The sequence below is a fragment of the Trachurus japonicus genome, chromosome 12, assembly GCF_045865225.1.
Source record: "Trachurus japonicus isolate A0001 chromosome 12, Traja_1.0".
In the NCBI taxonomy this organism is placed as follows: domain Eukaryota; kingdom Metazoa; phylum Chordata; class Actinopteri; order Carangiformes; family Carangidae; genus Trachurus; species Trachurus japonicus.
The window spans coordinates 16,213,947-16,239,168 of NC_140918.1; the positions used below are offsets into that span (position 1 = coordinate 16,213,947).

Consider the following 25,222-nt stretch of genomic DNA (forward strand, 5'->3'; position numbering starts at 1 on the left):
TCTATAATCTGGTAAAATAGATAGATAGATAGATAGATAGATAGATAGATAGATAGATAGATAGATAGATAGATAGATAGATAGATAGATAGATAGATAGATAGATAGATAGATAGATAGATAGATAGATAGATAGATAGACAACAATGGACTGCAACTGTGCATTCACATTCATGACAAGTAGAATGGGCATTCTTCCTCCGATGAGTAATAACACTAAATCTCCCCAGCTGAAATTGCTAAATAGACTCCAACTATAAAGTACATCCATCAGCCGTGCAGACCAACTGTGAGCTGAACAATTGGGAAGCCCATTAAATCAGTTAGAGTATTGATCAAGCCCACGCAGATGAGCTGATAGACAGATGCAGTCATAGCTGGAAAAAAAACATTTTAGAAGAGTTTAAAACAAGTAGATTAGTGGTGGCGTGTCTCTGAAAGGCAACAAAACAGCAGCTGCACCTTTAACCCCAGGGTCTCACAGAGGTGCTATCCTGGGGGGTGTGACATCACAGCTGGATGTGGCCACAGGCTGTTTTGCTAACCCTCCTCCGGGCCATGTGCATTTGTTTACAACGAAGCCTGGGAGAAATCAATCAATAGAGTGGTGGATAACATTATATACTGTATATCATATTACGACGTGTGTATATTAGTCTTATCTGTCATAAACAAGAGATTACAGGTTACGGAGGCGTGTTTGTGTCGTGGTGCCGCAGAGACGAGAGCTGGGACACTGATCCGGCATAGTTGTTTTTCAGCCAAGAGACGCTAAGTGGAAGCCAGAGAGCCTCCATTCTCCCTCATAACAAGTTACAATACATGCCATTTATTAAACCATCACAATTACACCAAAGCTGTTTAATTGAGGTAAAAATGTAGCATAGTTAAGCTAAAAATCCTGCATAGTTCCTCTTTATACCATATTCTGGTGCCTTATGTGTTCCAAAAAAGCATGATGTTAGCTTATTACATGCGTATCTACCGTATGCATTTTCAGCATTTGCAGTTTAATCCGTCACCATGCTTGAATGAAAATTATCTTGACAGACAATATTCATGTGCTTGTGTGCAGATTTAAACTGGTTGGCTTGGCTGTAGCTTCCCTTGCTTTCAGTGTAAATGATGGAAGACAAAACCCACAGACCTTGTTATGTGCAAAAACATATTTGACTGTCACTGTGGAGGATACCACCTCGCTTTGTCTAACTCAGACCACTGAACCCTCATATTAGCTTCTGATTCATTCTGGGATAAATTTTTGCACCTCTGGAGGCTTTTTTTCTACCAGTATAAACAGGAGGTAAGCAAAATCCGGTTTCACTTCAGTGCATATGGGACAAAATAAGAAGGAGATTTCCTCCAGACAAAGAGACGTTGACATCAGAGCAGCCGAACTGAGACAATTTACAGACGACACACTCATTTCTCCACTGTCACTGACAGAGCTGTATCGTGTTCACCAACAAAAAAAACATCTCATCTCTCAGAGAAGAGAAATGAGTTTGGGCCCAGGATTTTTCAAAAAAACTTAATCCACTCTCAGCTCTGCATAACACAACAGCGAAGTCTCGCAACCTGCTTACATCACCAGACAGACACCACCCCCACTGTTTAGGGGGCTTTAATAGGTAACATCACCTTCCAGACTGAACAGAAACTGTCGTGAGTGAGCAGAGTACAAGAGCAGTCCTTCAGCACCTGGTTCATCTCCATCGTGCTTCTTCTAAAGTCTAATGTCTCTCTGTGGGTTTGTCTGTTTGGATTTAGGGATTTAATTTATTTTATTGCCCACTCTCTCTTCACTAGATTCTTGCATTTTCTTTGTTTCGGATTCAAGCGGGGTTTTGTTTCTTATAGCCTAAGTGTTAGAGAATAATTTTACTTACCTAGATAGTTTGTGTAGTTAATAGTCAGTCCCTCTGTGTTATAGTGGAGAGCTATAAATTAGATGACGTTCTGTCAGATTACTGCTGGGGTCAGTTATCTGCCCTACTTTCTCTTTTAGGAACATGCCAAGGTCATGGTCCCTCTTTGGCGTCTTCAATCTCACTCTCTGGCTGGTTGCAGACACAGTTGTAGAGTTAGAGGATAATGCTCACCGTCATGGATGACACTTAGCTGGTGTGAATCCTTATCTTCATGTTTATGCACTATAGCCAATTGAATGTTAACACATCTCCCCTTTGCTGTCTCGGTCCACCTTTCTAGTATAAGAATCTGAGCTTTGCTGTTTGACCCTTAGAAGTGAGGTGGCCTCACGCACTTATGTTGTGCTGACGACTCTTCTGTTCTTCTCGATCAAGCCTAAATAAACTCCTTCAGCATTAGACATACAGGACTCTGGTACTTCTTCTTCTTCATCGGCATCACCACAAATTCCTCCCTAACCATAAGGAAAAGAGAAAAACAGCACAGCTGTCCTCACCACCTCCTTACATTGCCTCATTTTGGGGATTTATGGGCCACCAGCCTTCATGGACAGAGGTTTGCTGAATCTGGTTCTGCACCATGACAGCATTATCGTCGCTGATGGCAGCAGACAGCAGGAGCTGCTCTTCTGGAGTCTCTGAAGAAAAACACACCCAGACAGCTGCTCAGGACCCGGGCTTAAAAGTGATGTAAGTGACGGTTGATGGGGAAAGCCGGTTGAAGAGGACATTTAAGAAGTCTGAAGAAACTGCTGCTGCTGGTGTGCACTGTGCACTGAACATTTTATTTTGTACACACACAGTTGCAGTGAGTGTGACCCTCGGAGACCTCGGATGTTTTGGGGGAGGAGGAACGCTTCATGATCTTTAATCCTTGGCTTCCGTCAAGTGCAAACAAGCAGTTAATTCAAGGTGAATTACAGACCCATTGGGATGATAATAACAATAGTTACTCATCCTGCTGGTGGTTTGGGGTGAGGTGGTCCGTCTCTGAGTAGTGTCATGGCCTGAAGCCAGACTCCATTCTCCTCATGCCTCCAGCATAGGAAGTGATTTATAGACCCACGTTTCCTGCTGTTTGTTGTCGTGCCACTACAGCACAGATGGGTATGACATATACTATCAGGCCTTGTCATGTATTCTTTATAAATCCAAAGTGACTGGAAAGGACAAGAAAAGAAGGGAAGAATGAGACAAAAAATGACAACACAAAAGCTGCTTTGTGAGTGGTACAAGTCGACTTTGTCTGCATTATGCACAAGATAGAAAGAACAAAAAACAGAGGATGAGTTTTGCTCTGCATCCTCTGAATAAAGGGAGAGAGAGCAACTGCTGGTTTTACACAGAACTGGATGCTCAGGTCAAGATGTTTATTGCATACCTTAGCATGCATTGTCCATACGTCATTGTCTGCAAAGCTATAGATACTGTATTCAGTGTTAAAAATGTCACTTCATTGAATTATTAAACCAAACTTTTGTTTTTGAGCCTGAGTCAGGCTTCTTTAAGCAAGAAACATGAACTTTACTCCTAAGGAAAAAAAAGCCATATTTTACAGGCCGTATAGCTGCACAGACACGTGCACTGATTTTCCCACATGCTATATCGCTCCATAGGACTCTGTTTGCAATGGAGCTTTGTCACTAACTATGGATATTTAGTGCAGCTAAAGGGCTGCAGCTGCAAAAACACAAACATTAACTGTTGGTGTTATCACAGCTGGAGTCGTCCAATTCAGGGACCAAATGAAGGAAAGAGAGACTTCATTTGTCTCGACTCCTCAGACGGTGCTATCACTGTCAGCTATAAGTGTTGCCAGGACTTTGTGGTTTTGAAAGCTAAACATTTGCACAATAATAGACTTTTAATGGTTGATTTAGTAGAAAATGACTGTGCAATGCTAACCTGAATAACCTATTGCCTGGACATTTGATCGTGAAACAAATTCAAGGCTGACTCTTCTCTGATTGCGTATGCACCACTCCTCCTCGAGCACCTTCAGACCATCTGGAGCTTGAACAAATTAGATTTTTGAGCACTTTGCCCCCCCTCACACCCGCCACCCCCTATTTTCTCTGTGAAGCTTTTTATTGGTGGAGATTCTTAGGGGGCGGAACGGTCTGGAGGTATTAGAGGCTCAATTCAAAAGTGACTTTAATCAGCGTGAGTACGGTTTCTATTACCTGCAATAATTGGCCCAGAGATCCCATGTCAGAGTTGAGAAAGTCATCTGTCCTGTCCCCGCTGCCCTCCACCTATTGGCCTGGCTGCTTATTTAACTGACCCTACTCATCCAGCTCTGCACCCCTTCACACACTGTTCCCCCGCAGTTTGTTCTTCTTTCTCCCCTCATGGCAGATGTGATCTTCTCCCTGCAGCCCTGAAAGCCTTCAATTTCCTGGTGAGGAGGCACTTTATTTAAAACTTAAGATATCAAAGGTTTAGTGAGCGGTCATGCCAAAGAAGAAAAAAAGAAAAAAAAAACAATATTTATGCCAGGGCTGTGTTGCATTAGACCTGTGAAACAGGGCCCTGCTTTATCATTTTGTGTTCACTACCTCGAGTCATATGTCATCTATTTGAAATGAACTACCAGAAAAGTGTAGGCAGTGATAGTTAATCTTTGTCACAAGTAGGTTTAAGTATCACTGCAGATAAAGAACCATTCATCCTGTGGATTATTGTTTCCTCTTTTGGTTTAAGGTCATGCAATTGCTTTGTGGTAGAATTAGAGAGTTATGTGAAGATTGGCAACAGATGACTAATTATTCGAATGATAACTTTACGTCTTCTCAAGTTGTTTTTTTCTGTCTTTGTGTGCACTTTTTCCCCCCACTGACATTGCAGGATAGGTGTTTTATGATGGGGTGGGTTAAAGTTTAATGACTTTGTGATAGTTACTTATTGAGAACTACAGAAAGGCTATTACCTATCAGCTGCTGCAGATCGTGGGAAGCGCATACACTGGACAGCCTGTTGTCGAGGCCTGAGGGAAGCTACGGTAAGACAGAATATATATTATTATTTCTTGTCTATGGTTTTGAAAAGTTCATCTCAGTTGTAAAGGTTTAACAATCTGAATCACAGAAATTTGGTTTCAGAATTTCCAATGTTGTTTTACTTTGAAAATGTTGTTTTACTTTGAAAATGTTTGTTTTAATTTGAAATTATTCAGTTTTGCACTTTTGCACTGATCAGGTGATAAATGAGTATAAATGGCTGTGATTTGTGACAGAAGCTCTTGTGCTGTAGCTACAAATGAGTCAATTCACTTGCCTCTTACATAATCTGGTTTCATGATAGACCAAGGAATGACAATAGGCTTTAGGGTCTGACTCTGGAGGTTTTATTAAGGTAAAATACTCGGGACTTTGTCTTTGTCGTCTTATTGGCTGCAGAGAGCAGAGTCAGAAGGATACGCTAACCGCCTCAAAGTCAGATCATGTCACATTTATAAAACTGTTCTGTGGTGTAACGTATGATTCATGAAACTTAAAGTTAGCCCAATAATTTAGAGGCTTTTTGGCCAAAACCTGAGATACAATAAAATAATCATGTTATATGTATAGGCTACATTATTTAAAATATTTGTGAACAGCTCAGTAGGTTTGACAGAGCAGTATATTATCATATATGTACCCTTATATTAAATCTACCTTTGTTTGTTCATTCAGATGGGGACATTAAGAAGAAAAACTCTAATATAATAATGTCAGACATGATGTCGCCATGAAGCTTATGTATTAGCAAATATTGAATGATGTAAATTCCTACAGCATTTGTTCTGTTGAATAAGAAGCAGTGTGGATTTAAAGATGTCAGCAGAGGTGAAGTGAACTTTTTTTCAACCTGAGAATAAAACAATTTATAGAGGGAGGGGCCGCCATAATGCTGCCCACAGGGCACACACACAGCTGTACTTACCGTGGCTATAGTCTCGTGGATCATGGGTGAATCACCTGGAGATATTGCGCTGTTGGTGTACGGGTGAATCTTGATTCCCTCCATCTGATTCTTCATCTGTCTTTTGACCTTTCTTACCTACAGTAAACCACATACAAAACTACACATTATATACACTTTAGTATAAGTGAAATAAGGTGATGTTCAGCTTCAGTCCTATCAGGAGGAAGGGAACAGAAAAAGTCTCTCTGGAAAATAAGATAGCACAGAGTAATACTTGTCCTGATTTTTGTGACAGTTAGACATAGACATGAAATTCAGCACTACTATTTTCACGCATAAAGAATAATTTGAAGTTTTCTGCCCATTTTCCAGGTCATATCAAGTTCCTATAATGCATATTTCTAACACTGCAGTCTAGTTCAGTGTTTTAAGTCTGATTGTCTGGACAGATAAACCTGTTTATATTCATACATTAAAAGATACAAATGATGCAAATGTTTGTTTTTTCTTAACAGGCATTTAATTTATTATTCACTGTTCCTGAGCTGCAAAAATGGTCAATAAGACAATAGTTGTGGCGCTGGTGTTGCTGGTGTTGGCAGCGGTTGCTACTTTTGTGGGTGTCTTCTTTGGCGTGGAGAGACGGAAGAACCCGGGCGAGCAAGTGCACCTCAAGGCAGCTGTGGCAGCAGATGCTGGGCCGTGTTCAGAGGTCGGCAGGTGAGAGCTCGCTTCCACAACCTGAAGCCACCGCACACAGATTTATACATGCACGCAAACGCACTAAATAAGCAAAGACACTCTGATGCTGCTCCCATATGAAGCCATGCCCACGCACATAAACAAAAAAAAAAAAACCTTCATTTAATTTATGCCTCGCTTGAACAAGGTGTTCAGTGTAAAACCTAATCCTCCACCCCTTCCCTTCTCTCTCTTATAATTAATTTCACCACAGAGACATACTGTTAAAGGGGGGATCTGCAGTGGATGCCACTATAGCTGCTTTACTGTGTGTTGGACTCATGAATGCTCACAGTATGGGCATAGGAGGAGGACTTTTCTTCACCATCTACAATGCAACAACTGGTACATGCACACACCCACACACACACACACACACACACACCAATGATCAATCCAACCCATGTAACTTCCTGCTAATCTGGATACCAAATGTTTCCCCCATTGTAACCTCTGCACAGGTAAAACTGAGTCTATCGATGCCAGAGAGACGGCTCCACGCAATGCAACAGAGAACATGTTTGGGAACAGCACAGATTTATCCCAGAAAGGTAATGTTTAACTTTCTGCTATCAGAGACGAGAGAAAAGAAAAGGAAGGGAAGTTGTTATCAGACGATGATATGATGACCTTGTGATAGTGAGAGACAAAAGAAAGATAAGTGCCCTCCGTAATGTTAAAATACAAACACTTTCTGGACAGAAACTGTTGCAGCCAGCGTACATGCCCGAATAACTTGTGCAGCACTGACAAAAGGCTCTGTTTTCTTTGGTTTGTGTGGCTGGTAGGAGGTTTGTCTATCGCTGTACCAGGGGAGATTCGAGGTTACGAGATGGCGCACAGGCGACATGGTAAACTGCCCTGGAAAGATTTGTTCCAGCCGAGCATTGAGCTCGCAGAGAAAGGCTTTCCACTGGGCAGGGCACTCGCCTCTGCTATGTCCAGACACAAGCAAACCATCATCAAAGACCAAGCTCTGTGGTGAGAGGCGTCGACTGGGCATCAGGAGTAGAACTGAAGTGTTTGTCTGTGCATTTCTGTTACATCTTCAAATGACTCTTTTCTTCTCTTTCAGTGAAGTATTTTGTGGGAAAGATGGCGACATCCTTAAAGAAAATGACACCATTAAATTCACCACGCTTGCAGAAACCTATAAGAAAATAGCTGAACAAGGTCCGGATGCTTTCTATGAGGGAGAGCTGGCTCAAAACCTTACGAACGATATTCAGGAAGCAGGTACTATAGGAACCTCCTATATACAGTATTGTTCAAACAGACGGGCTTCATATAACCTGATCCTACTTTCGTTTAAAGTAGGAAAAGGATGAGTGTAGATTATATAACCAAATAATATGACATCACATATCATATTATTCAAAGAAAAGCTGCTGAATTGAATTGAATTTAATCCTGCTATAAATAGTAGCAATAGCAGGTTTCCACTTTTGTGATTTATGGGGGGAAAAAGTTGCCAGAGTGAGTCATCGGTTTAATCTGCATTTTACAATCAAAACAGCTCTTTGTGCAGATTAGATCACGTTTCTGTGCCCACAAAGCAAAAGAACATTACCATTATCATCATTATTGCTACTGCCATTATCACAGAAAGTCATTTGCTGAGAGGACTTCAGGATATGTAATAAAATATATAACACACACACACACACACACACACACACCTCATTCTGCACATCTAATTTCCATGGTAAGGAGGATTTGTATTTCCAGTTCTGTCCAAGTGTGCATTCACAGTGTTTGTCAATCCGTGTTTAGGCGGTATCATCACAATGGAGGATCTGAGGGATTATAAGCCTCTCTTGGATGAGAATCCTTTAAGGGTGACTGTGGGGGAGTACATCATGGCTGTTCCCAATGCCCCCGCTAGCGGCCCTGTGCTCTCACTGATATTAAACATCTTGAATGGTAAGCCTGGATGCTTTGTCCAAAAAAATCACCCCGAGTGGGAGAGAATGTGCTTTTTTAAATGTGAGCTGTCTTCATTTTGCCTCACAGAGAAAACTCCTCTGTGAGCAGCAGGTTGATCTACTCTCAAAATGAAAAGATTTGCAGACATTAAGTTACCCTAAATGTACATTACACAATAATGTGGAACACTATTCATCTGTTACGACTGCAACGGCTGTCATGACTGTAAACAAAAATGTTACGAAAGGAAAAGAGTGGATGGTTTTATTCACACATATCCATCTGTGATAGTATAGATGGACGACATTCCCATCAGCCTCAGCTGCAGTTTGTGTTTAGTGCTAATGAGATATTACTATGCTAACACGCTAAACTAAAATTGTGAACATGTTAAGGATGAACAAATAAACTAATATGGACAATCTTTGTAACAGGAGACACAGAATAACAACATTTCCTGTCTTTACAGAGTGAATATTTGATTGTTGGTGCAGATACAAATCGACAGTGTCTCACCATCACAAAGCAATAAGTTATTAGAAGATGATCAGGTTTAAAACCTTACCTCAGGGTGTTGTGTTTGTTGTAATTACAAAAGTAATCTGCTGCATGTGTCATCACACCTGAGAGGCTGATTAGACAAGTTCATGAACGTGCTGCCTCGTCATACGTTATCATCTGTGTGTACACCGTTATCTCTCTGATGTGTAACCGTGGTAAATCCATCCTGTCCACGCTGAAGACACGGCCGCTCCGCTCTCCTGTAACTTTTCAGTACAGTGACATTTTCTGCCTCTGAGGATTAGATGAGAAACTTCCTCCTGAAGTAATTAATCTCCCTGAACCTTTTCCATCCCTCTGACTGACCACCCACTCACCGTGGCCCCCCCTGCCCTCACATACTAACACTAATCTCAACAATTTACCTCTAATTGGACACAGTTGAGTGGCGGTGGCTTCACTCACACATCCCAGTGACTCCCCAAAAACTTTCATCCTGCTAATTTGCCGTGACTCCTGTCTCTGTCCGACAGCTGAAACCCATCAAACCAAAACTCTCTGCTTCCCTGAGCCTTTCCCCTGGTTTCCCTCTGTGGCTGTCAGCTCAGGCTAATACCCACAGCCAGTGCACAGCAGCTTTTAGACTAAATAAAAACACAGGAACAGGCAGGGTCAAGGTCGTTTTAGCTGTCTCCTTCACTAACTGAACGCCCGTGTGAATGAACACAGATGAACGAGGCCGTGGCTTAAAGTTACTGACGACTGTTGTATTTTCTACAGGTTACAACTTCACCTCCGATAGCATGTCGAACCCAGAGAAGAAGATCCTAACCTACCATCGCATCGTGGAGGCCTTTCGTTTTGCTTATGCAAAGAGGACCTTACTTGGAGATCCAAGGTTCCTCAACATCTCAGATGTAAGATCATGGCTTAAATTCATTTAAAGGATCAGTTCTTTTATTCTTTCTTTCTTTCTTTCTTTCTTCTTTTTTTTTTTTTTTACATTGGATTGTGCAAGTGAGCTCCAATTAGGAAAATGACCACTGAAACTGAATCCAGTATCTGTTTGATATTGAATACTTTCAGCTCTTTATCTTCTAGTGAAAACAGCACTCTCCTTTGGCTCTACATTTTTGAACCGCTGAACTACTGTATTCCTAAACAGTGCCCCCTACGGAGAGCGATGTTTACAGTACACTGTGCACCACAGCTGCAGGTCAACTGAATGGATCACAAAGCAGTGTCAAAAACCATGAACTATCCCTTTGTCAACATGGTTTTAGTTTCTGAGGAATCTTTAAAATGTTTTAGAGAGAGAGGAGGTAATCAGATAATCTCAGATTTACACGAAGCTTCACATGTATGACATTTAGGTTTCTAATTGTTTTTACAAGGACAAAAAAAATCTAATAATTACCCTAGAAAAGTTGGAAATCTGCATATTTGTATCCTATGTCCAACAGTTTACGTGTTTATACTATTCATATGTTTTGCTGGCCATATTTTGAATGGGAATGTACTTGCAGACTTTCACAGAAACCTGCATGTGCTACATGTTTTTTTTTTATACCAAACAGAAATAGTGTGAAATAGAGCACTGGGGACCTGAGTATACAAATGTAATTTCTAGGAGACCAATTTGGTTCAAGGTTTTCATATTCAGCTGCTCTGTAGCGTGGGTATAAAGAAGCAATTTGTCTTTAGAGAAATCAGTCATGTTTATGTCCCACTTTCTACCCCAAAGCTCATCCAGAATATGACTTCGAGTTTCTACGCTGATGAGCTCCGTGGAAAGATTACAGATGAAACCACACATCACATGAACTACTACGAGCCAGAGTTTTACCTGCCTGAAAACCACGGGACGTCACACGTCTCTGTGGTGGCAGAGGATGGAAGTGCTGTGGCGGCCACCAGCACCATCAACCAGTAGTACGTCCTGTGAACTGGCAATGATGAATATTATTATAAATAGTTTCTAGTATGTTTCTCTAATCCCCCCCCCCCCCCATGTTTTTGTGGTTGTTGTCTTCCTGCAGTTTGGGCTCCAAAGTCATGTCAAGATCAACTGGGATAATTCTCAACAACGAGATGGATGACTTCAGCTCCCCGCTCATCACAAACGGCTTTGGAGTGCCTCCTTCACCCAGCAACTTCATCAGGCCAGGTTAGATTAAGACCAACACACACATATGTACACACACACACAACGCATACACTCACGCACAGGAAAACAGTCATCTAGATTAGCTTTTCAGCAGTAGCCCGATGATTAAAGGTCACACAGAAGTCGGTATCCTGTAAACTTTTAAATATTGACACAGATCAACAGCGAAGTCGTCAGTGATGAGTCATGACAGATCTAAGTGATCTAAATATATATACAGTATAGCCTATATATAAAAACATGTTAATCTTCAGTCTAGCCACATAAAAGACACTATTTGTGAGTTTCCAATGTGTACTTGCTGTGAGGACATTTTATGACCTCTTGTCTTGTACATACATCAGTGACTGAAGTTCTTGGATAAGGACAATCAGCTCCACCTGCTACCAGTTAAACTCAGACGTAGCCCCTTTAAAAATACCCACTTAAATACAATAAAACATGAAAATGGGATGAGTACTTTTTATACGTATGACTTCATATGAAACTTACTAACAATTTATTTCTATTAAAAGGTAAAAGGCCCATGTCATCTATGTGTCCAACCATCATGTTTGATAAAGAGAACAAAGTGAAGATGGTGGTCGGAGGCTCAGGAGGGACGAAAATCACCACTTCTATCGCTCAGGTATAAGACTCACGGTGGCTCAGCTGCTGCAGTGTCGTATAAATCAGAGCAACACTTCTCAGCTCTTTGAATCACCACTGTCTGAATTTTTTTTCCCGTTTTGTAGGTGATCCTAAATGCCCTCTTCTTCAACTATGATCTGAAGAAAGCCGTGTCTGATCCGAGGCTCCACAACCAGCTGAGTCCCAACACCACTGTAGCCGAGCCCGACTTTGACAAAGTGAGTGTGACACACAGCAAATAATACTGATATATATGACTAATAGCAGGGCTGAGCGGTGTGTAGCGAGACCATCCTTCACCCAAAAACCCTGCAAACACAGAACCTGTGCACCTGAGTCGAGTCCGACACCAGGGACACTGTTCATTATGTTTAGCTTCAGGGATGTCTATTATGTAACAGGGAGAAAAATAATTCAGCTCCCGTACAGTAATAGTCTAATTTATGGTCTGGCTAAAAATAAGTATATATTATTATTATGTATGGTTTCCTCTGATCACAAAATAAAGGCAATTTACTGACTGATTAATTTTATGGTGTAGCTACTAAAATAGTTTTTTCCCCCCCACATTGTATTTACTAATACAATTCACATACATCAGCTTTTCTAATCAGCTCCTGTTGTAGCTCAGGCAAAGATAAAAAGGTGCTGTAAAGATTTAACTCCTCGTGCTCCTTCTGTGCAGTGTGGGGCACCCGTCTGTTTCCACTGCAGCATAATGACTTAAATTACAGCCTCGACAGCGCTTAAGTCTGATTTCAAAGGACAACACCAGCCAATTAGATATTCGTGTTTTACCTTTGTGCCAGGACAAATCATTCTGCACATTTAAATATGAATTGTTCTTTCAAATGAGAGAACTAAACCTTGATTTCACTCAAGTGCGGAATAATTAGCTGCCTACAAAATACTAAATAAGATCTTGTTTCCACCAAACTAGGCCTGAATTCTTGTTTGCACCTTTGTTACTGTAGCATTCAACGTAGCATCTTAAGATTCAGTTTCCCTTGTTTTGCATGTGTGTCTTCATTTGTGCTCCTGTTTACAGAACGTCCTGGACGGTTTGGCATTAAAGAACCATGAGACGGAGTTTCTCAAATCAACGGGGGCCGTGGTGCAGGCGGTGGTTCGCCGTGACGATGGACTCCACGCTCAGTCAGATCCTCGCAAGTGGGCGTACGCCGCAGGGTACTGAGGTCGTAAACGCACCTCTGATTATGCAAAGAGACTGTAGCTGTGTGAACCTTGACTCCAGTGGTAGCTCAGAGATTAGAGACTTAATAAAGAGCCAGAAACAATCGTCAGCTATCTTGGGCACCAATTGTTCTCTCATTAAGAGAGAATCATGTTCATGTACTTCATAACACGCAACTCAGATAAGAGAAAATGGACCTATTGCTTGTTATGACCTTGACAACAATGTGCCTCAGTCTGAAATTGAATATCAGCTCTTGTGTCTGCTGTATTTCTCTGTCACCACATCTTTCTATGTAATTAAGAAATGCACAAGACAGAGGGAATTATTGTGAAGTAAAGCTTTTGCTGCAGTTGAACGTGACCGTAAGAAAACAGAGCTACAGAGCTGACTGTTGAAATCATTACTCACTGCAGAAACGGTGCTTTGTTTACACTGTGTCTTTGATTTCTATATCTATTTATGAACCACTTTTGTAAATCATCAGCTGTGTAAAGCCGTTTCCTATTATTGCTGACCATTAAAGAAACACTATGTGACGTCTACACTGATTACTAACGACTGAACTCTTAATAAAGGAAGCATCCACGGAAAAAAACAACAGTTCATGTGACAGCAAACAGAGCTGTTGCTAATGAAATAATGGACCACTGTGTAACACCTTGGGGACAAACAGTCCTACAGCACATACTTAATGACTTACAGTAATTTCCCACAACCCAGAGTGCAACGGCCTGTGATGACCTCATAACAACATTACAGCTGTCGCTGCTCCCTGTCACCACTGGGATTCAGGGCTGCTCTTCACTCAGCTGGGATCTAAATGTGTTACATAATTACAGAAATGTATAGAAGTGTAAAATCACAATGCCTTTATCAGGGATTAATGTTTTCTATGCTTTTATCCAACTGGTATAGTAGATGTGTTTTTAGTTGATGAGCTTTCTTAATTGTGGTTTGATTGACAGATGTGGGCTCCTCACATAACCACAGGCTAATGGTCAATTAGAGTCTACAACATTTATGCTGTTTGCTCAGCAAAGGTCAAGAGGTCACAAGTCATTAGGAGCTACTGTCTGGCGTCCATGAATATCTGCACAAACATTTATACCAATCCATGTGGTAGAGGTCGCGATATTTCACGGCGTAAGTGACATTTTTGACCCGCTGGAGGCACAAAATGAAACATGAGGTGATCACTTACTGTAGGGTCCAGTGTGTAAAATCGGGGGAAAACCCTGATATCTAGCGTTCAGATTCTAGCTTGATTGCACTCACCCCTCCCGTCGGCAAAGTGACGGTGGCCTCCGAGGACAAAAAAACTTGTTTCTGTTGGTGCTGCCATACAGACATGATGGTGGCAAGATGGTGACACTCTCTAAAGCAAGACCCTTGCTAAAAGAATAATTATAAGGCTACGAAAACCAAACAAATTTTATTTGATAGCGATTATACACTTATAGAAATATATTCATGGGTAGTATACAGTAATCAGATTTTGCTAATAAACCCTGTGAGTTATTACACACTGAACCTTTAACAGACTCAGTGATTCCTCAACATTTAATAGAAATTCATCCAAAAGTTTTTGAGCTGTTGCCACACATATAGAAGCACATTAACGTGAAACAATTAACTCAGGCAGGTCACTGAAGTTGGGGTCATTTTGCCTCAGCCGTGTCATTCATAATGTGCACTAGATGTGAATTTAACAGCTGACTATATCCAGACATGTCTCACTCTGCTGCAGCTTCCTGTCCCTGGATGTTTTTACTACGTTGTTTTAACCCAAACCTTGTGTCTGTGAGTTTATCAGTATAGGATTAGTTGAGTCATTGTTCGTTTTGCTAGTCACTGAGGGTCAGTTCAGAAGGGTGTGTTATTATGTTTCTTTTGCGCACGTAAGCACACGTCTAAGAAAAATTTCCACTGCTATGTGCAGGGGACAATAAAGGTTTTCTGATTCTGATTCTGATTCTGATTCTGAAGGTCAGCTCTTTGACGTATTTCAAGAGTCTATGAAGATTTAGCTTTGATTTATGCATTTATGCAGTGAAGTTATGTATTAACGTTTAAGAACAAATCTGAAATTTATAGCTGTTCTGTTAAACAAAGAGGTTTGTCAAAAGTTGTTCCATTTCAAGGCTCTGGTTTGGTTTTCTCGTCTGAACAGCAGCTCGTAAAGTCAAAGAAAATAGAAGAAATGAAGAAATGTGGAGAAGGAGAGGAGATAACATGAACCAAAAGTCCACAGTCCACTAGGCCACTATCCTTCATGTTAATATTACAGAGCATGCACCACAGTCCCCCAGTTGACGAGGACGCCTGCAGAAGTCGTATGAAAAGATCTGTCGTTGTGTTACCTTGCGTGGGTACAATGATTTTAAAGGAGATGGAGAAATGAGTATTCAGACTGGAATTTTCCTTTAAGGCCCAATTAAGCATGTTCTCACTTCCACATACTGTAGTTATAATGAAGTCCAGAGTTATGCAACTCAGACAGGCCAATTTACTCACCCTCTAGGTAAGAAAAAATAATCTCCAGCCTTTATACAGTATATCAAAGTCTACGTAGTTTTAATTCCTCCCACTGCCTCGGATGGTGGCATCACGGTGGTTTCAAATAATGATGCACACATGTATAAAAACATTTTGCTACTACTGTTGAGCTGGTTTGCTTCATCAGGGGACATTGTGCTTTAAAGTGTCCTCACACCGGAAGTGAAAAGACTCATCACAGGATTATTTAACAGCTTCTGCTGTGACTGAAAGACGACGACTGGAGAGACGTTTTATGCATCATTTAAAGTGATGCTCATTTTCAATTGCTGGTACTTATACAAAGAGGGTGATATCATGACACTAAAGCTACGAATCCACAGCTTATCCACATTAACCCATTTGTCGCACAACAAAGACAGTGTTGCTTCAGACAGAGTAAAATTTGCATGTTCTCATAACTCACATCTAGTAGCTCGAAGGGAAACGGAGCAGAATCCACTTAAGAAATCATCACTAATTCATAAGTCTCTCCACTGAAATGTATCTCATTACTGCATCTTTTGTTTCTGTGCTGCTCTGGAATAAGGCAAACAGGCAAATATGAAGTGGATTAGTGCTGATCTCACTAAACTAACAACAAGAGATAAACATTTAAAGAGCTGCCGTTTGCAGAGGAAAGCGTGGTGTAGGTGTTTGGGGTGAACCAGCAGATTCACATACATAGTTGAGTGGCTTTGGTGTGGATGTAGTTTTATTGTGACAACACACATTCACAGTTAACAGTAGTATAAAAAATACAGGTGTAATTATTTTTACAAAACATTTTGACATTAAAACAAAGAGGAAAATACGAAATGACTTGTTGATGGTGTAAAAAAATAAACTTGTGTTTTTTTTAAAACATATTTCTGTTCAATGTGAATCTATCTAAGTAATTTAGCATTTCTTCAACCTTTAAAGAAAGATCACAATGCGCTGTAGGACCTGAATGAAGCTGCTTCACATTCAGTAAAAAGGTCACAGTAAAAAGTTTTCCCAGTTTGGGCAATTACAACAACCTGCAGCCTACAGTATGTGTCAGTCGGGGCGTCACTGTGAAGGACTAACATGGCTGGTATACAGTAAACAGCTCCTACATAGAATTAGATGGTTCAGTCAGATAATTCATATTATGAGGGTTTTGTGTTACACAGGTTTGGTTACAGTGGACCACAGTATAGATTTTATGGCTCGCTGGACAACGTGCTAATTGTGCGTTAGTTTGCGTTATGGAAGTAACATCAGTGCTTGTGTATGAGTGATGACTGGCTGGATTGAAAATGTGCATATACCGTATGGATCAGCTCAAAGGATCCTTCCAGTTTATGGCTTTTACTCTTGTCCGTTGTGTCTTTACATCACCATTGGTTTGTTAATTGCTGATATCTGGCAACAAGGCAACAGTTCTCAAAAAACATGTGACACCAGAAACAGTAAATCTGTTCAATCTGTTTGTAAAAGCTGTGGGTGGCCAAAGTTAAATGTTAGGAATGTCCTCCTATTCAGACAAAGCTACAAGTGCTTTCTATAGAGATTTCAACTTCACATGCCCAATTTGTTGTTGAAAACTGAGATGCCTTTGACAAAGTTAATATGAGGGCATTGGGTCATTACGCAAAAATCCAACTCATTACCCACAACAGTTTAGACACTGACTTTGTGGGGCAACTTTGACCTGATATTACTTGCTGTATTTGTCCAGAACTGATTATCACCAATATTTCTGGTGCAGAATTTTTCCATCATTGGTATTTTCAATTTGCTGAGTGGAAACCTGAGTGGATTGAAACCTAAAATATATATGTGTGGTGGAGGTGAGAAAGTTGGTGCAAATAAAAGAAAGGGATAAAGCAAAAGGTGACAAAGACCAATAAAAAGAAACTTGGCAAATAAGACATTAGGTCCGTGAGGACGGTGACTTGAAGAAGAGACTAACCTTCCTCAGAGAAGTGCAAGAAACAAACATAAACACTGCATCTTCACCACATTTTTTTTTAGATTTAACTGATGCTCCTTCAATTACTTCACGGCACCCGACTGGAAAATTAGAGTTTGTCTCCACGAGGCCAGTTCTGAATATTCACGTAACAGTTGTGCGTTTATTTACACTTTCTCTTTCTCGCTTTTCGTCTGTAGATTTAACCTTTTGCTTTATCTCTAAACAATCTGGAGCCCCTGGAGCCAATTTCCAAGATCTTTGCAATTACTCTGGTGGGCACAATGTGTCCAGCTGATAGAAATGAGATAATAAACTGGGATTATCATAATTACCTGTTGCTTTTAAGTTCAGGAAAGAACAGCAGTTCCACATGGCTCACATTTTGTTTTCAGGGATGTGGCACATTCATCGCTCTTTTAAGGCAAAAAAAAAAAGGCTCAGTCAGTCTTACGGGCGGTTTTAGTAGTTAGTCCATCAGGTCAGTATCCAGACGACACTCCGATCTTCCTTTTGTCGGACACGGCAACAATACAGCCTTTCTCCTTCTCTACAGCGTTGACTACGTTGAGGAAGAATCTCCAGCTTCCTGGTTTGTGTCCAAGATCAATGAGGTTTTTTTCTACAGTCTGAGGACACAACACAAACACATATTTATTAATAATTAATTTTCAGGTAAAATAAATATGTCTGCCCTAATAATCTCTATCAGAATCATTGCATTTATGCACATGAATAGAAAGACAGTCTAGTGAATATGAGTGGCATTAATAGACAGTGAGGATATGTAAATACTTCACCTTGTCAAAACCATCCTCAAAATTTACATTATTAGTTGAATCAACAAAAACTATAGGAGCAGCGACGGCATCTTCCAGATTCATCCCCAGCCACAGGCGATTTATTATCGTCTGCAAGAGCAAAAGAGAATCGTGTAAGGAAAACAAACGAGAGACTAGACACACAAGTTCACAAACTGAGTTCAACTGAGTTACCGAGGCCACTGCTGGGGTGATCAGGCTTCCTCCTGATCCACCGATCACAAGGATTCTTCCAGACTTTGACTCCAGTATCACTGGAGTCATTGAGGAGGGAGGCTGTTCACCTATGACAACAATTAGACCCAATATTAGACTGGACACAGACTCAATGTCTACATTCATTCAGTAATGTCTTAAATTCAATTGGCTTGGGTTGGAAGGCTGTGTTTATGTCTGTGACTTCACCTGCCCTCACTGTGTCTGCTCTCTTGCAAAAGTCAGACAGCTCATTGTTGAGGATGATGCCGGTTTTTGGAGAGTAAACTCCTGCTCCAAATCTACAGAGCGAAACACAACACAACACAAGACGTTAGAGCAAGGAGATGAATATCATATCATAGTATAACTGCCTATGACAAATCTTCTGTTCAAGGACTCTTCCTGCTCACAATTCGTTTATGGTGCTGGTGGCAGATACAGCCAGTCCATCTTCATCCAGGACAGACACGTGTGTCGTCCCAACGTGATCGGCGGAAGGCCTGATACTGTAGTAGGAGTTGTCATGGGTGCGGTTTGAAGAAATCATTGCTCTGGTGCGTTTGATGAAGGAGGATTCCAGTAAATGACGTGCACCCTGAAAGGAGAACATCGTGATGAGACTTGTCTCTGAAACATAACCCTCATGAAAAAGTGTTTTTTATACTTTTCACACTCAGGTTTTTGCACAAGCTTTAGACGGAGCAGTCAAATGTTACTTTTCACTACACACAACTCTCTCTCTCTCTCCAGTGGGTTAGAGTTAGCATCCTGTCTGTGGTTCGGTTCAGGCAGCAGCAGCACTGTGGTTAAGGTTAATAAAAGACTGTGGTTTTGGTTAAATGTAAACAAACACATTGTGTCATTATGAACTTTTTCTTTGGCCTATATATTTTGGAAAAAACAAATGTTGTGTGTGAACATTTTACTGATGCAGCAATGACACATTCATGACTTGACAAATGTGTAAAAGTCATACTGCACAGTAGAAAACATAATCTAGTTGCAGTCTTGTTTCCTACAATATATATACAATATGTATATTGGAGTAAACATAATGTCTGTCTGAACTGTGGCTTCATCAGAGCGTTTTCTCTGAAACTAGCAGAACACTGACTGCATTAAACTGCAAAGTTGCAGATCATAAAACAAAAACAATGAGCTGAAAGAGTTCCCAACCTGTTTGGCATTGAACAGTGGATCATTAATGCTCCTCTTTTGACCATTAGCAAATTTAACTGCCTCTATGAAATGATGGTACATCTGGGTCTTCTGGTCACCATGTAGAGACTTTGGACTCAATGAAAACTCTGCAGAAAAAAGAAAACAATAAAATACAGTATGTTAAAAGTTTTTTTTCATTTCATTTCACTTTTTTCATTTCATTTCATTCAATTGCAACAGTAGATCAGTTCAAGAGCATTGTGGAAAAGTCATACATGTAGCAGCACATCAAACCTTTCATCAGCCTGAGAATGAAGGCGAGCAGAGCGCCCCCAGCAGGCGGCGGCGCGATGTGCATTTGAGTGTCTCCTAGAGGAACTGCCAATGCATTCTCCTCCCGCACCTTGTAAGATGTCAGATCTTCCATTGTCAACGTCCCACCTACAACAAACAGTGGAGATAGATCACTTGTTATTGTAGATGAGTCCTATTTCCTTTTTCTGTCCATTCAAGCGTAGAATCCCAGCCGGTGCGACCAGCAGTGTGTTGTCATTGCACCAACCTGCAGCTTGTATGTCTTGGATTAAGTCTTGTCCGATCTTGCCAGTGTAGAAGGCATCTGCCCCTTGCTTTGCAACAGTTTCCATGGTTTCAGCGAGTTTAGGAAACTTCAGGATGTCTCCTGAGCTCAGAACAGTTTTGTTCTTGTTGCAGATAATTTGCAGAGAACTAAAGAAAAGTACCAGTGTAAAGGGACATATTAGAATATGATACACATACAGCACATTTTAAAATGTATCTCATGCAATTAATAAAACGTCAAAACAGATGATTTTTACTGATCCACATGCACATGCGTACTTTGATACACACTCTTTGGGCTTTTCACACTACACCTACTCCTCGGCTGACTCCTTTTTAAACTGGGCATTTGAGAAAAGCAGCATTTCACTCCAACATATAAAAAAGGTGAGTGGGGTGAGTAAACCCTGGTCCTGAATTGTTGCTCTGTGTGAAGCTCAGTGCTGTTAGAATATAACATTTCATTTCCGCTAATCCAAAAAGTCTTCACGAGCGCATCCACCCGGCCACACTATTACACAATGTGAAATCCTGAAAGCTCAGAATTAATTGTTAACCAGGGAGTTACATAAATGTAGCATGGAATGAGTTAAACTGAGGGGATTTATAGGAGCCCTTTGCTCCAGCATTTCTACAGTGACACACGGATGAGAAAAGGCTCCAGTCAGCGTCACAGATCCTTTCAGTTTATCAGTTGCGGCCTCACACATTTCTTATCAGAGTGACTACAAGGCAAAGTGATATCTTTGCTGACAACAATCACTTTCTGGAGACATTAAAAAAAAAAGTCAGAAAGTGAGAAGCTGTACCATAGAGACGACGTTTCCATGAACCTTTTCACTAAGGGGAAGCTCAGGAGTTTTGCCAGAAAAGCTGGCAGAGGGATGCCCTCCCTGGCCAGTTTGATGGTTGGCTCAAACAGCTTTGCCCAGGGCAGCTTCCCATAGCGCTTGTGAACTTTTTCATAGCCCTTCAGCTCCCCAGGAACCCCGATCCACTGGGGGCCTACAAATTGAGAAAACAAAGTAAACCAGTGTTCCTAACTTCAGGTGGTAAATGTACAGAGGATACAAAGACGAGTGACACGGATCAAAGAATTAAAGATAAAAGCTTTTAAATGTACATTCAGACATGTATTCATACAAACTAATAGAAATGTGTTTACATAAATAGAAATCATAATGATTTTGAGGTGGACAATAAGATGATGACATAAGATTCAAAAATCCAGATTAGTCCAGAAGTAAAGCAGGTCAGTAAAACAATGAAAATCTGTCAAAATTGCTGATCACATTTGAACTGGTCTATTAATATTAAACGTAAACTACAATAACTGAATGAAGAAGTGTTATTGCACATTAAAGGACCACTCTTCCTACCTGTGGAAAAGGTGAATGTCTTTGGACAGTCATTTAATAAGTTACGCTTGAAACTCTTTGGGACGGTCTCTCTGAAGTTGAAGACTTTAACGCTGCCTGAGAAGAGATGAGATCAATAATCATCATTTGAGAAGAAATAAAACACCACGTGACAAAAAACTGAATGTGAAAACCCACCTGATTTATCCCTTATGGTGAATATGGACCCTCCTCCAATCCCCATGCTCTGAGGATTCACCACGGACGTGCACAGGAGAGCAGCAATGGCGCCATCTACTGCCGACCCTCCCTGCTGGAGCATGCTCCTGGAAAACACCGGCTTCCATCAGACTTATGGGAAATGTGTGATCTCACAGTCAGTCATTAACCCCCTGAGATCACGCTCGCTCAGCCACAAACGCACAAATTCACACACTCATTCTCCAGTATTCGCATGATGTCTATTTGGATCTCAAGGTTTCAGTGTGACGTCTAGACTGAATGACTGCAATGAGGCTTGAAACTGCAGGAAAACAACTCACTCACTCAAGTCACTTTTCTCAAAAAACGATTACTCAGGACTTAGAAACCATTTGTTGCAATTAACATTAAAACAGAGCAGAGCCTTCTGAAACCTTCTGAGAAAGAAACCCTGAATGAGTCTTTTCACCAAGAAGCTGGCGCAGGATCAGATGTGTTAACTGAGCGACAACAGAAGGCAGTGTTGGGAATGTTTTGGCCCTGTGTGGGCTAGTCCGCCCATAACCTTTAAGTATGAGAGGGGTTCAACAGACAGAGAAGAGAAAGGACCATGCTACAATTTAATCTGAAGAATCTAATTAAGGGCATCTCATGTGTGGGCAGACGGTTCAGACCGGTTTATGCCTTTACACAGGGGATGCTATTAGTTAATTAAGTTTTGAGTTGGAACAAAATCAAATATAGATTGCACATTTTGCATCAATGGGCCTAGGAAATGAAACAATTAGTACGCAGAGTGTGTTTGTTTTTGTGTGTCCTGAGTTTGGGAAAACTCCCAAATACTGGATCATGTCTCCGGAAACTCTGAAACCACAGACAGCATATTGTTTGTCTGCATCTGTCTGAGGAAGTGATAGATAAATGAGACAAAACAAAGATTTGTGCTTTCCTTCTGCACTGGCAAGCGTTGCAAAGATAAATACTCAGATGAGGCTGATTGGCTCAGTTCTGACTGTTTTAGATAAAAACAGGGTTTTGCCTTGTTGCAACATTGCAGTCCGGCTTATCAGTATATTCAACAAGTTAATCTCACATATTTCCGTCCTGAATCCTGAGCAAATTAGACTTTTGTTGAAAAACACTGTCTATTTTAAGGGTTTACAGCTAAGACTCTACTTTTTGTTTTTACATAGCTTTATTTTTTACAGATGTTATCAGAGGTTTTTCATCCCACTGGTCTTCAGAGGAAAGAGCGAGCAGGATCAGCACTTTTACTCAGAGTGTGGACATGTAGCCTGTTGCTTTAGTGCATCTCTGTGAAACCTCATACCATGAACTGGGAAATGAACTCCTGAAATCAAGACCCTGCCTGCCAATGAAAACAAAAGCCGGAAGACTTCCATGCACATTACAGTAAAAAGAGAAAAGAAAACGGGATGGAGGAAACAAAACATCATTTCTTTCTTTCTAAATTTAGAGATAAGGTGATGATAGATGGCTGGAGTTGATATGGTGGCTCTGCAGTGAATAAATGAGAGGACACCAGTGACAGAGCCAAGTCTCTTCACTCCTCATTAGAAAGACTGACACTGGTTAAGTGGGCATGGAAACCTGGTTTCACCCCACGATCACATCCAAGTGCACAGGAAACAAATCAACAGGAGGAGAGGGGGGATGAGGAGGCTGTCCGCACACACTTCTGCAGGTATTAAATCTATTCTTCAAACAGAGCCAACCAAATCTCTTAAACTGCTTATCCCATTGCTCAGTTCAGCCTTTTTATCTCCACCACCGGGAGCAGCAAGCACTATAATAAACTCATTGCCTATAATAATAAATAAATAAACCTTAATTAACTTCCAAATTACACAAATACTGCCAACTTTTGTTAAGATTTTTTTTTTCTCCTCTCCAATGAAACTTACCTGCCAATGTCAGAGCACAGCTTGGAGTCTGCAGCCACGGCCGCGCGCCTGAAGCTGCCGCCGGGACATCCCGTGTCCACGAGCGAGGCGATGCACAGACAGATGAGACACACCGCGCAAATCAAACCCACTAAGATGAAGCAGGGCACGAGCCAGGATTTGTATTTAGCCATTTGACTCTCTGTTGTGGATGTGGATGTGGATGTGGAGGTATACAGTAGCTACAAACTGTTGCTGCACCTCTGCTGCCGCTCACTAACTGTCCACGCACGCTCAATGAATATGTTCTAATCCTCAACGTGGGTTCACCCCTCCTCCTCCTCCTCCTCCTCCTCCCTCCACCTCTCCTCTCCTCCTGCTGCTGCTGCCCTGAAGTGAAAGTTGTTAGGAGGAGAAGAGGGGGGGGTGACTATACTGCCTAAATAAGTGGAGCCATTCACCATATCGCACACTCTCATCCCAAATACAACTGGGAAATAACCTTGACGTCACGCGTTTCCCATTTATTGACTCACTGAATTCCCAAAAAAAACCTTCAAAGGAGTTGAGAGGGATATTTGTAGAGGATGCATGGCACAAGTCTTACCGGATTTCACAAAATCTCGTCAATTTTACTCTTGTGTAACACTGATTGTTTCGTTTTCCTGAAGCTCCACTATATATAAAAAAAAAACCCCGACTGAGCCACAATGACCAGGAAACGCGTCCCGCTCCCTGCTGTACCATTATGTTAGACGTGAACTCAGTGTCAGTGACACGCTGGGAGCCGGGAGTCTTTAAGTTGACGCCTCACAGATGCTGAAATGCCTCCAAACTAAACAGGGACAGGGAGGGATCACGCCAGACTGATACATGTAAAACACTGCCTGTGTCTCGGCCATCTGAACTCTTCAGGCTGTTGAACTTAAAATAATAAAACATCACGAAACACTCACAAATATTTCAAATGATTAAAAAAAAAAAAAAAAAAAAAAACTCTTCTTATCGACAGCTTCGTATGTGTACTCATAATCATCACTGAACACTGAATGTTCTCTAATTATGTGCATTGTAATGTGGCATTTCTATAACAACGAGCTGTAATTAGGGGCTGTAATGATCTAATATATGTATAGGCTGGAGATAATCAAAATACCATGAGCACAAGTATTTGTAATGATTTATTTTACAAACTAAATAAATCATGCAATATACTTTTCCTTTTCACTTAATTTCTGTTCTGTTTCTGTTGCAGGGGATTTACTTTGTTTTTACGTATAGTTTATGTGAATGTAAAGTTGTAAGAATGGAAATTTCAACTGTATCAACTTTGATTATTTAAACAAAATTTTACTGAAAATGATTCAGGTTTAAATTCCATTGCACTTATTGACAGTAAGTTTAGCACATGATGAGTCAGAATAAATAAGATGGAAGTATATTCAGATCATTTTAAGAAACCGTACTTTCCCATCGCGAATCGACAATTCAGTGTTTTGTGCTGTAACACTTCATCAGAACAG

The 25,222-nt window shown here is 40.9% G+C and overlaps 2 protein-coding genes across 2 annotated transcripts; one reads left to right on the plus strand and one right to left on the minus strand.

Moving 5' to 3' along the window:
- Positions 1-4,890: 4,890 nt before the first annotated feature.
- ggt1b (gamma-glutamyltransferase 1b) lies at positions 4,891-13,540 on the plus strand. Its single transcript, XM_085793513.1, has 13 exons — positions 4,891-4,932; positions 6,353-6,557; positions 6,793-6,923; positions 7,040-7,129; positions 7,367-7,559; positions 7,654-7,814; positions 8,352-8,501; positions 9,786-9,922; positions 10,750-10,937; positions 11,045-11,172; positions 11,688-11,800; positions 11,907-12,020; positions 12,851-13,540. Exons 2-13 carry the CDS (start codon positions 6,391-6,393, stop codon positions 12,995-12,997), a joined length of 1,719 nt encoding a protein of 572 aa, XP_085649639.1. The 5' UTR covers positions 4,891-4,932; positions 6,353-6,390; the 3' UTR covers positions 12,998-13,540.
- A 3,930-nt stretch (positions 13,541-17,470) lies between these two features.
- ggt5b (gamma-glutamyltransferase 5b) lies at positions 17,471-23,999 on the minus strand. Its single transcript, XM_085793514.1, has 12 exons — positions 23,721-23,999; positions 21,793-21,920; positions 21,616-21,711; positions 21,046-21,241; positions 20,217-20,383; positions 19,949-20,095; positions 19,670-19,800; positions 18,904-19,088; positions 18,701-18,792; positions 18,470-18,579; positions 18,275-18,385; positions 17,471-18,103 (listed from the first exon to the last, which is right to left on the minus strand). Exons 1-12 carry the CDS (start codon positions 23,891-23,893, stop codon positions 17,957-17,959), a joined length of 1,683 nt encoding a protein of 560 aa, XP_085649640.1. The 5' UTR covers positions 23,894-23,999; the 3' UTR covers positions 17,471-17,956.
- Between the last annotated feature and the right edge of the window lie 1,223 nt (positions 24,000-25,222).